This window comes from Chiloscyllium plagiosum, unplaced genomic scaffold, assembly GCF_037043375.1.
Source record: "Chiloscyllium plagiosum isolate Xiang-an unplaced genomic scaffold, Cpla_swu_hap1 HiC_scaffold_19, whole genome shotgun sequence".
Taxonomy (NCBI): Eukaryota; Metazoa; Chordata; class Chondrichthyes; order Orectolobiformes; family Hemiscylliidae; genus Chiloscyllium; species Chiloscyllium plagiosum.
In genome coordinates, this window is record NW_028270157.1 from 34,059,318 (window position 1) to 34,072,490 (window position 13,173).

General features: G+C 40.3%; 1 protein-coding gene across 1 annotated transcript in view; it reads right to left on the reverse strand.

The window, feature by feature from the left end:
- Positions 1 to 4,069, reverse strand: part of tes (testis derived transcript (3 LIM domains)) — a 52,788-nt gene extending 48,719 nt beyond the window's left edge. The window contains exon 1 of the mRNA XM_043709558.2: positions 3,931 to 4,069. Coding sequence (XP_043565493.2) covers positions 3,931 to 3,957 — 27 coding nt within the window. The 5' untranslated portion in view covers positions 3,958 to 4,069. The remainder of the gene's footprint in view (positions 1 to 3,930) is intronic.
- Between the last annotated feature and the right edge of the window lie 9,104 nt (positions 4,070 to 13,173).

A 13,173-nucleotide genomic window follows, 5' to 3' on the forward strand; every position in this document is an offset into this window, starting at 1 on the left:
GGAGCTACTTATTGAATGTCAGTAGCTTCCCACCAACCATGGTGCATCTACTGTAGCAGGAGGATTACAACAGGCTTTTAGTTTTGAATTATGGTCAATTGGTTTCTGTGATGGTTGGTGTAAGACAGGAGAGTGTTTATGGGAAAATGTAGTTCGAAACAGCAGCCAGATGAGCTGATGACAGAAAGCACAATCTGGAATGGGTCATCTACGTTGTCCCCTCCTCAACTGCCCACCATTCGGACAGTGGCAAAGACTGCCCAATCATAGCATGGTGCAATATATAGCAGACTTACATACTGATACTTACACTGTTCATTAATGCAAGGCAACACCACAGCAATTCAGGCTGCTGTGAGAATTCACCATTAGAGTCATAGAAATGTATAACCTGTCCGTGGTTTCCTTTATCACATTTCATGTCAGGCAGAACAGATTTCACTGTACGCATACTCACAGGGAAAGTGCACTTCAGCCATGAACAATGAGGATTGTCCTGCCACTCAGTAGCCACCCTTAGTTTGCTGTGGTGGCACAAATGCAGCTGGTGAGCAGTGGATACCAGAAAATTCACTGGCTATGGTTACACGCTAGCTGTACGTTGAGAAATCACCTATGGTTTTGCTTATTTTGCTATTGCTTTGTACTACATTGACATGTGGCACCTGTAAAGTGATGTCGATGCAGTCAGTGACATCACGGGAAGCCCTCAGTTCTACCAAAGCTGTGTCCTGTCTCCAATTTATGGTTCCCAAGATGAGCAAATAACAAAGTTAATCCTCTTTCAGCAGAGATCCTCAATGACCTCCTTATGTAAAAGTGGATGGCAAACTGTGAAATGTTGCAAGTATAAAAGGAGTCTGTTGCTCAAAATGTTGTAGAAATATGATCTTTTTCCTGCTCAGAGATTGCGATTTTGGCTGATGTCTCAAACATTGTTCTTAGATAAGGTTCAGGTTGAAGAACTATTCCTTAAATATCCTGGTTGTATATACAGCTTCTTACTGAGAACACTACTCCACTGTCTCTTCCTTCTTCTTAAGCACTTTTTTATATTCTGTATGGCCTTGGTTCAATCTCTCAGTTGTGCTATCTTACAGGGTGCAAATGGTTTCTGCAGCAAAAATGGCTTGGTATTAACCCCAAAAATGCCTGCAGCCTTTAGCAGCTTTACCTAACTCCAGGATGTTTAATGCATTTGTAAAGTTGTTGGATAGCCAATAGAAATCAATCAGTAACTAATCTTTAAATAATACTGGCAGGAGTGGGAAGTCTCTTGTGGCACTGCGGTCATGTCTTGACCTCTGGGCTCAGAGGTCCAGATTCAAGTCCTACCTCCTCCAGAGGTGTGCCATAGCATCACTAAACAGGTTGATTAGAATCTTTTTTTCAGTATGTCCTGCCCATTGTTTAACACATGTCCAAGCTGTAAGTAATCAAGAGAAAACACATGTTGAGTGGTGCACTATGCTGGATAGGGTGAATAGCCAAAGTATTTGTTGGGGAGTCCAAAGGTAGAGGGTAAAGGTTTAAGGTGAGAGGGGAAAGATTTTTAAAAGACCTGAGGGGCAACCTTTTCATGCAGAGAGTGGAGCATATATGGAATGAACTGGACAAAGTGGCAGAGGTGGGTACAATTACACCATTTAAAAGATATTTATTTGGACAGATACATGGATAGGAAAGGCTTAGCATGGATGAGTTGGGCTGAAAGGCCTATTTCCATGCTGTATATCTCTATGACTCCCATGACTGATATCATTATCAACCTGTTCTATATATGTCTGGTGAATACTGGTCATATACAAGTGGTAATGTCCAAACTGAGATTGTGTCCAGACCTTTCTTGGTGAATGTGTCATGCACATAAGATGTCATTTTATTTGCCAAAACAGTGGCTGCTACTGAGCCCAACTTCACAACTAATGTGAATTAAAGTAAATTAGACAAATTATTTAAGGCTGGGGGGGGGGGGGGGGGGAGAGGTGCTGGGGGGGGGGGGGGGGGGGAGAGGTGTTGGGGGGATGTGGTGGAAATGGGGCAGAGGAGGAATAGAATGAATTACAACAGATTGATATATTCTATTTTTGTTGGCACATTTCAATATGTCACATCTATCAAGCTACATAATGACGTCCACAGATGTGAGAGGTGTACTTATGGCCAATATATCCTAATTTAGTCATGTAGTGATCATCTTTATCATTAACCAATTCCCTTCATTTTTAGATAAGGAGACACTTTACAATGCTTTAAAACACCTTCTAAAAGCCAAGTAAGTTTCATATGTTTCAAAGAATCATGCATAACAGAAACCAAACTATATTGTAAAGAACTGAGACGAATAAACCAGATTCAACTTTTACTGAAGTTTGAAAAATTAAAAGTGAAATATAACAATATACTCATGATACTATGTTGAAAAATTATAACTGTTGTATAATACAATTTAATTCTTCCCTGAAATATGGACCCAAGGAGTTTAAATACTTTCATTTCTTTTTCTCACTATTATACTAAAAATGGTGGAGATTCTTAACATCCAGGAAACTGAAATATTAGCTTGTGGAAATATCCAAATTAAGATCACAATTATTAAGCACACATTGATTTTGATATGTCTCACGTTTCCTTTTCCTCATTTTCTTCAAAACTTCTATAAACTAGTTAAACATGGCTTCCTTTTCCATTATTTGATAGCTAGAATATTAAAATAAGACACTAGGAATTTGGTTTATTGGACAGATCAAGAATTTACTTTTATTCTGCAATTTCATGCCCTCACAACATGTCAAAATGCTACATTCTGGCAATTTTAATGTTGATTTATAGTTCTTGTCATCACCATATAGCAAGTACAGATAAACGATCGATTAATTTGTTTTACTGGTGGTATTAATTACACATCAACTCTTGTAAGCCTAGATTGTAGATTGAAGTTCCCCTCTACAGACTTCAGTACAAAATTTAGGATTATACTCTTGTGCAAACACACTGGGGAAGAGCAGTACTGTCAGAAATGCACTTTTCAATTATAGATTAACAGTAGTCTTGTCTGACCACTTGAGTTGATGTAAAATCCCTGAGGTGCAGAGTTCTCCCTGATATCCTCAATGAACATCTAAAAGTGGATTACCTGAAAAGTATCAGAATACTCTTTATATGCCTTTGTTACACATTAATTAGTTGCAACAGTTCACAATGACTACACATAATAAGTGCTTTCCAGCAATTAGCTGGAAAGTGCATTGGGATACCCTTAGGTTATGAATACAGGTTTTATCTTAGCCACATGAATCAGCACTTAGTTTGATGTCTCATTTAAGATGTTGCACTTCTGGTGCTACACTGTCCCTGAGGTGCAGCACTAAAGGGAACTGCCTAAAGGGAAATGCTCAAATCCTGAAGCAGACCTTGACCCCACAATCTGCCACTCAGGTAAACCAACATGGTATGAATGACTAACAGATTGAAAACGACGCAAGTGATTAACAAATAGAAAAAGGGAGTTACTAATAACTGGAAAAAAAGTGAAGTAACCTAAAGTCAGAAGAGGATACTGCACTATTGAGGGCAACTGCAGTTGACAGTTTTATTTCAATCTCTTCCGTTTCAAAGGTAGCTCTTTTGCACGTCCATGAGTAGAAAAAAAATGTGCTCAAAAAGCTACAACAATCCTCTCAAGGTCCTGCAATACTTTCCTGACAGCCCATTCACCATCAATCTAGCGACTCAGAGCTTCTCTTAGTATATATGCTGTCGCCGGCATTTACAACATATTCACCTATCGCGGAGGTAGAGACATGTTTTATTCAATAAAGTCAAGCAGAACGACCAACTGGGTGTAGTCCCCTTCCTTGATCAGATAAGACTGAGAGGTTCCAGGGCGTTTTCATCGCGGGGATAAAACAAAATGCTCAATCCTCCTACCTTTTTCACTTTGTTTTCCAAATCCATTTTTTTTTCGCCTGTGTTCAAGGAGCTCGCCTCCCCTGTCAGGATGAAAGGGATCAATGACTTTCTTTCTCTTTACAATGTTTCAAAGCACTTCCGCTCCATTACAGCCCATTCTTGGCATAACAAATCAGAAAGCACGGAAAATAATGCACTCACCAATGGCAATTGACCGGGACAAAGAGTTGACCAATAAAGTTCAGACGAATTGGCCCAGCCAATCAGTTTCTGGTTGAAAGCACCAATCGGCTGGGGCTCTGTGTGTGGACCCAGTGAGAGTAAGATGTACTGTGTCTTTTCTCAGCACGTCCCATTGACTAAAACCCAGTGCTATTGTTATAATGTGCTGTGGGAGTGGGACAGGGAATCCTTATATTTTTGAAAGGGAGGGTCGTCTAACGCTGTTTGATGACCTTCCTGTCCGGCGCTTTGGGAAAGGTTACTATTTCAGAAGCAGCGCTATATAAACGCAAGTTGATGAGACAACACAAAGCTGCCAGCCAGCCCCAGCAATAAGCAAGAAACAGCCTGGCACTGAATTAACTTCCTGTTTGGTCTTTGGGTGAGCTGTGTCACACACTGTGGAGGTGTTAATTCGATCAAGACTGTCGTTAAAAGTCTTGAATCTGGTATCTGAGTTCTTTTCAAATCCGAAAAGTGCGAGGTGAATGCTGCACAGTTGTGCTAATAGGTAGGGGGGGACTATTTTGGTCTCCTGTTCCTGTTCCGAGCTGGATTTGGACAGCAGCACGATCAAAACTGGAGCAGGATTGGGAAATAAAAGTTCGAGAGCTGTAATATGGAAAATATCCAAGAGTGGCATTTGGGTGTGCTTCATTGGCAGAGAACCTAAGTGCAGTCAGGATAACCCATATGAAAGTTCAAATTATTCCTATGGTGATGTTACTTTAACATTTATAAATAGTATTTTACTAAAATAAAACTAGAAAATGAAGCAGGAGTAGGGTACTCAACGCTTGCAGCTTGCTCACAAAATCCACATTTCTGCCTCTCCCTCCCAGCAACACTGATGTACATTCAACTCTCCAAACAAGTGGCCAGTCCTCAATACCTACACTCAACCCGGGGGAATGGTACCTGATGGGAATGCTTCCCTCCTGCTTAACACAAATTCCTCTACCTTTGCCTGAAAAAAAATTCAAAGTTTCTGCTTCCACCATCTTTTAAGGAAAGGAATTCCAAAGACACTCAACCCTATGTGAGGAAAAGTTTCCCTTCATCTTTGTCTTAAATGGGTGGACACCTTAATAAAAAAAAACACAGTATCTCCCACTTCAATGTTAGCCCATAAGAGGAAACATCCTCTCCACATGTCCCCTGTAAAGACCCCTTAGGATTTTATACTTTTCAATCAAGTTTCCTCTTATTCTTCCAAACTCAACTTAGCCTTTCTATGCTTTACTCTTAATAAAACTTATTCATTCCTCAAACGTGGTGCTGGAAAAGCGCAGCATCCAAAGAACAGGAGAATCACCGTTTTGGGCATAAGCCCTTCATCAAGAATGAGGCTTGTGGGCCAAGGGGGCTGAGAGATAAATGGGAGGGGGTGGGGTGGGGGTGGGGGTGTGATGTTGTGGAGGTAGCTGAGAATGTAAGAGGTAGATGAAGGTGAGGGAGAAATGATAAGTTAGAGAGGAGGGTGGAGCGGATAGATGGGAAAGGTGATGGACAGGTCAAGAGGGCAGTGCCGATTTGGAGGCTTGAGACTGGGATAATGTGGGGGGAGAGGAAATGAGGAAACTGGTGAAATCCACATTGATCCCAAACCTGCAACTCAGCACTGCTCTTCTGACCTGAACATTACCTTTTCCATCTATCCGCTCCACCCTCTTCTCCAACCTATCACCTTCTTCCTTACCTTCATCTATCTATTGCATTCTCAGCTACCTTTCCCCCCCACCCCACTCCCCCTCCCATTTATCTGTCAGCCCCACCGGCCCACAAGCCTCATTCCTGATGAAGGGCTTATGCCCGAAATGTTGATTATCCTGCTCTTTGGATGCTGCATGACCTGCTGTGCTTTTCCAGCACCACACGCTCGACTCTGATCTCGAGCATCTGCAGTCCTCACTTCCTCCTCATTCCTAGTAACACTCTAGCAAACTATCTCTGAACCGCTTCCAATGTACTTACATTATGAAATGAGGAGACCAGTACAGTACATAGTACTGCAGATGTGATCTCACTAATCTCCTGTATAACAAAGCATAACTTACCTCATTTTATATTCAATTCCACATGCAATAAACAGTCGGATTCAATTAGTTTTTATGAAATTATTTGCTGTTTCTGCAAACTAATCCTTCATGATGTATCTATTGGGACACCTAGAATTGCTGCATTTTAGAACTTTCACCATCTTGATGAGACATTTTGAAACAATCTTTTCCACCAACATGTTTAGCAGATTATTGTTTGTGAGAGCTTGCTGTATACAAATGGGTAGCCACATTTATACAAATGCATATTGGCTCTCACCAAAGGGCTAGAGTATCTGAATGCCACCTTAACAGGATTGATGGAAATATGGCTTTGGTACTTCTGTACAGTGCAAGGTAACAAGTATAGTAAATAAGTTAAAGGAACCAGTAGATGTAATACGTATAGCTTGAGGAGGTACCACATGTGAGGCAATTCAGTATGATAAGAACCATATTCTGTTAGGTTATTAGCATGGATAGATGATTGGTTAATTAATAGAAGACAGAGCCATTCTTACGATGGCAACAATCCATCACAATGAAGGCAGGGGCCAAACTCGTCTGTCTACTCCTTTCCAGTCCAATGATCACTCCTCCAAAAGGGAAGAATTGAGATTGAGGCAAGGCTTTAATAAGGGGTTCTTTTGTCTGTCACACAACTGACAATATGACACTCTGAGGAATCAGCTGTGAGTGGGCTCCCTTGCTGTGAGGCTACAACAACCAAGATTATGCATTGTCCAAAAAGCACATGGCATCATCGGAATTAAAAAGCAGTTTTTTTGATTTCACTGGCTATTAGTCAGAACAGCTGTCTATCCTGATTCTTAGGGGGAAACCGTAAGTGCACAATTACTAACTATAAAGGAAAGGAATACAGATCCTCAAAGAATGAAGACCCTCCATTCTGTATGTATTCAAGGAGATGGATGAAACCACTCTGTAGGCTTACCATATCAAGCTTTGGAGATTCCAGTGTTGGACTGGGGTGTACAAAGTTAAAAATCACACAACACCAGGTTATAGTCTAACAGGTTTAATTGGAAGCACACTAGCTTTCGGAGCGATGTTCCTTCATCAGGTGATAGTGGAGGCTCAATCCTAACACACAGAATTTATAGCAAAAATTTATAATGTGATGTAACTGAAATTATACATTGAAAAATTGATTTCTGTTTTAACATTTTTCAATGTATAATTTCAGTTACATCACACTGTAAATTTTTGCTATAAATCCTGTGTTACGATTGAGCCCTCCACTATCACCTGATGAAGGAGTGTCGCTTCTTCCAATGTCCACTGCTTCCAATTAAACCTGTTGGACTATAACCTGGCGTTGTGTGATTTTTAACCATATCAAGCTTAGCAGGCATGTTGTTGGGCATAAGGTGCAGAGGAATCTCTAAATTGTGTAAATAGTTAATGGGGATAGAGACTTGGGGGATGTATGGATAAAGGGCTAAGTACAATTTAACTAACAATAGCTATTGAAGTTATGTATATTCAGTTTCAACAGGACGTTTCCTGATGAAGGGCTTATGCCCGAAACGTCGATTCTCTTGCTCCTTGTATGCTGCCTGACCTGCTTTGCTTTTCCAGCACCACACACTCAACTCTGATCTCCAGCATCTGCAGTCCTCACTTGCTCCTATGTTGGGATGATGTCAGATCACATGGAACTGGGACCTGAGTCTGAAGGGTTCCAGAGTTGATCTCTCTTACTCTGACCTCTGCATAGTGTATATATTTAATAAAGATCATTGATGTTCATTAACATGGATTGGACTACCTTCTGTCAACACCAGTCTGTGAATAATTATGCTGACAACCAATTCAGGATTGATAGTCACTCTCATGTGGCTGCTTTACATGTTCTGGAACCTATGTATATTAATACACAGACCCCTGCTCTTTGCACCTGATTCACCAAAAGAGGATAGGTGACAGCCATTGTCATATCTGACAGCAATGCCTTGTCTAATGTAACTTAAAATTTGCTGGGTTAGCCAAAACGAAATTCAGTTGAATAAAATGAGAAGGATGCAACATATGAAGCCTGGTGATGACCTAATAATTAAAAAGATTATGGGTTTTAAATTGTTTGTGAGTTGTGCTGATGGGATGTGTATGTTTGTTCATGTCAAGCATTGTAACTCAGCAGTAATAGACTGAACTGTGACAGTAACTTTTGAAAAGCTAAAGTTTTGTTTAAACAGACCTGGTAAATCTGATGTGATAATGTGGACTATCTGCCAGCTGAATTTATGATGGCCATACAATTGCGCTGTGTAAATATCACACAGTTGATTTGATGACATAAAAGTGGCAGACAGTGAGCACAAGTTAAGCTGACATCAAAGTTCATTAAAAACAAGAGATAGCATTTTCCAAGGAGAGACAAGCTTGATTATTTGATTGATTAAACCAACATGGAAACCGTAGGACGTTTGTGATGCTTGCCAATTATGAAACTCAATGGCAGAGACAGGATATTGTCAAGAGTTTAAATGCATAGCCTCTCTGTACAAAAAGGGAATTTAAAAAGCCCTTGTCTCACAGCAGAAATTAATTAGTATGGGGAAACAAAAGTTGTTTGATCAATACCCAGAAGTTGAGATGCAGCAGGCTGATCACCTATTCTGGTCTAATTGTCAGACAAGTTCAGGTAACAGGGTTCACTTGTGATGTAAATATTGTATGGATAATATTTTTTGCAATATTTTGTGTCATGTACTTTGCTTTAATAAAGAAAATTGGGTATATTCTGTGATTAGAACTACCTTGGGTCATTGATGTTCAGGACAAACCTGATGAACCAGAGAAAATGGGAATAAAGAGCTATATTAATCAGAGTCAAGTTATCTGATTTAAAATTTAAACAAAATTCACAGGTAAATGTCAATCATAATTAATTGGTGCATTCTCCATGGCGATGCTCTTCTCATGTCGACTCATTTGCCAACAATTAGTATTCATTCAATAATAATGTCAGTTTCCCCTTTACGTTAGTATTCTTGTTAATTGTCCTGATGAGTGTAAGTTGAAAAATTTTGACAAAATGTGTCACTTTTCAGCAATATTCACAACCGCTACCATAACACTATAATTCTAACCAAACTAATCTCCAAGCTCCAAGTCCTAGGTCTTTGCTCCACCCTCTGTAACTGGACTATTGACTTCCTGACCCACAGACCGTAATCAGAACAGGCAACAGCATCTCCTCCACATCAATTCTCAATACCGTTAGCCCCCTACTATACTCGCTGTACACTAATGACTGTCCTAACTCCATCTACAAATTCACTGACGACACAACTGTTGTAGGTAGGATCTCAAACAATGATGAGTCAGAATACAGAAAAGAGATAGAGTGCTTGGGTGGTGTGGTGTAAAGATAACAAACTCTCCCTCAACATCAGCAAAATGAAAGAGCTGGTCATTGACTTCAGGAAACAAGGTGGAGGGTACATCACATTCCTCATTCCTGAAGAAGGGCTTATGCCCGAAACGTTGATTCTCCTGTTCCCTGGATGCTGCCTGACCTGCTGCGCTGTTCCAGCAACACATTTTCAGCTCAGCACAGGAGTCTATTTAGCCCATCTTATCTGTACTCCTTCAAAGAGCAATGCAGTAAATTTCACTCCCTCACTCTCCCTTATATTTTATTCTCCTATACATACTTAGACAATTCCTTTTGGAAGATGATAGTGAATAAATATTCATAAACTGATCATTTGAAATGTGAAATCCTAACCACTAGTTATGTAAAAATGCTATTTTCCTCATCTAAGTTTTGGTTATTTTGTCATCAACTTAAATCCTCTGGTTTTGACCCTACAACCATTGGAAGTTATTGCTTTTTATTTATACTAAATCCTTCATGATCTTAAATGCTTCTATCTAATTCCTCTTACCTTCTTTGCTCTGTGGGGAACATCTCTCAGTGCCTTAAGTGTATTAAAGTAACTGTTTTCTTCACTCTCTCTAAAGTCTTCCTGTCCTTTCTAAAGAGTGGCATTCATAATTGAACAGGATACTCCAGCTGGAGCCAAAAGGTTAGGCTGAATCTTCTAAGGCAGGGTAATCACAGTCAAACTGCCACTTCAATCCTTTCACCCAACCTGCCCAAGATTGCACTGCACTGAACGGAAAACAATGCACTTTCTTTGCAGGAACTACCGTAATCCAGAGGTCAAAATGTTCCAAAGGCACTTTCACAAACCATGGAGAGAAGCTAAATGGGGGAATTGATAAGGTGGAGGAACAGGTTGATAACTGAATTGGTGTGGGATAGGATGGCAGGCTGGGTTTAGCAGGTAAGGTATCAACCAAGTTAGTTACAGGGTGATGCATGGGTTGAGGGCAATCTAATTTCTATTAGATCAGGCCAAAAGGATTTTGAGAAAGATAAGGGTTGTCTGGTCAGAAGGATTATTGGGTTGGGGGGATTTTGTAGGGTCAGATTAGGGAAAGTGTTGGGAGTGTGGACTTGATTCTTTAGGTTGAGTCAGGAAAGGGTAGGATCAGGGAGATGTCAGGTCAGAGGACATGGGGCAGGGAGTGGTTGGGTCCAGGATTGCTGTTTGATCAGGTCAGGGAATGATGAGTTGGGAGGCACTTCAGCTTTAGATTGAAGGTTAGGGGTCATATTGCACAAATCAGGTCAGGGGAGATGTTGAGATAAATGGGTTGTGTCAGGTCAGTGTGGGTTGGAGAGTGAATCTGGGTGTCAGTTGAGAGTTAAGGATATCAGTTTTATAGTTACTCAAAATTCCTCAAACTAATCCTGGATATTTTTCCAGGTTGTGAATCAGAAATCTTATGAAGTCTATGACTCTAACTCAGAATTGTAGATTTTTAAGAGGGTTCCAGACAGGGTAAGTGACCATTGGAAGTTTAAACCTCCCAGACAATTTGCAGATGCTCAGTACATCAGGACTTTGAAATGTTCCCAAAGCATATATGTTAGAGTATGTTATTACAATGCCAGTCCAATCAGAAGGTATCAGTGAATATTTTATAAAGGTTTAACATATCTTCTTGATTTCTGTACTCCATTTTCCTCTTTTTAATGCCCACAATCTCTCAGTTTTACTGTTTTGTTAATCTGTCCTGTCACCTATAAAGATTTTTGTGTTAATATGTCCAGATCTCTTTACATCCCCTTTAAAAGTACATGATTTAAAGGTTTACCATTTAGCTTGTACTGTTCTCCTTACTCTTCTTACCAAAACTCATTACCTTCGTCTATTGAATTTCATCTGTCAAATGTTCAGCAATTTCATCAGCCTCTTAATGTCTATTATTATCTTCCTCACTGCTTACCACACTTGTATGTTTTGTGCAACCTGAAAGTCAAAACTCACCTTTATCCCCAAACTTAAGACATTAACAGATACCAGAGCAGCAATAGTCCTAGTACTGAACCCCAGGAAACACTAATGTGTACCTCACACCAGTCAAAAAAACAGTCATTCATTGTATCTCTCAGTTTTCTAAATCTCTCAACCAAAGTGGCATCCATAATATTATTATCCTCTACAACTTCAGTTTGCTTTCAAACGTAATATTCAGTACTTTTCAAATGCCTTTTGAAAATCCATATCCATAACAATTAATTATATAAAACATACAGAGCAGAAGCAAGGAATTTGGTTTGCGTTAGTGTGTGTTGCAATCAAACATCACAGTCATCTATCCTCTCAGGTAATTGATCTAAAAATTCAAACAAAATAGTGAACCATAATTTGCCTTTACAATTCCAGGCTTCCTCTCATTTATTGTTTCATGTTTGTTCATATGGCTATGTATTTTTTTTTTGAATTTTCTTCTTGTTTCAAAATCTTCCAATTTTAAACTACCCAGTTTGTAAGTGTCATGTTTATGCTTCTCCCCTTTCTTGGAATCCTCCAGTTCCTTGGCACCAGCCCGTTATCTATGGAAGATTGGACAAATATGACAAGTACCTCAACAATTTTCCTGCTACTTTGGTCAGCATCCTGTCATACAGCCCATGAGGACTATAAGACCATAAGACCATAAGACATAGGAGCGGAAGTAAGGCCATTCGCCCATCGAGTCCACTCCGCCATTCAATCATGGCTGATGGGCATTTCAACTCCACTTACCCGCATTCTCCCCTTCGCCCTTAATTCCTTGTGACATTAAGAATTTATCAATTTCTGCCTTGAAGGCATTTAGCGTCCCAACCTCCACTGCACTCTGTGGCAATGAATTCCACAGGCCCACCACTCTCTGGCTGAAGAAATGTCTCCGCATTTCTGTTCTGAATTTACCCCATCTAATTCTAAGGCTGTGTCCACGGGTCCTAGTCTCCTCGCCTAACGGAAACAATTTCCTAGCATCCACCCTCTCCAAGCCATGTATTATCTTGTAAGTTTCTATTAGATCTCCCCTTAATCTTCTAAACTCCAATGAATACAATCCCAGGATCCTCAGCCATTCCTCATATGTTAGACCTACCATTCCAGGGATCATCCGTGTGAATCTCCGCTGGACACGCTCCAGTGCTAGTATGTTCTTCCTGAGGTGTGGGGAACAAAACTGGACACAGTACTCCAAATGGGGCCTAACCAGAGCTTTATAAAGTCTCAGTAGCACAACAGTGCTTTTATATTCCAACCCTCTTGAGATAATTGACAACATTGCATTCGCTTTCTTAATCATGGACTCAACCTGCATGTTTACCTTTAGAGAATCCTCGACTAGCACTCCCAGATCCCTCTGTACTTTGGCTTTACGAATTTTCTCACCGTTTAGAAAGTAATCCATGCTTCTATTCTTTTTTCCAAAGTGCAAGACCTCGCATTTGCTCACATTGAATTCCATCAGCCATTTCCTGGACCACTCCTCCAAACTGTCTAGATCCTTCTGCAGCCTCCCCACTTCCTCAGTACTACCTGCCTGTCCACCTAACTTTGTATCATCGGCAAACTTCGCTAGAATGCCCCCAGTCCCTTCATCCAGATCATTAATA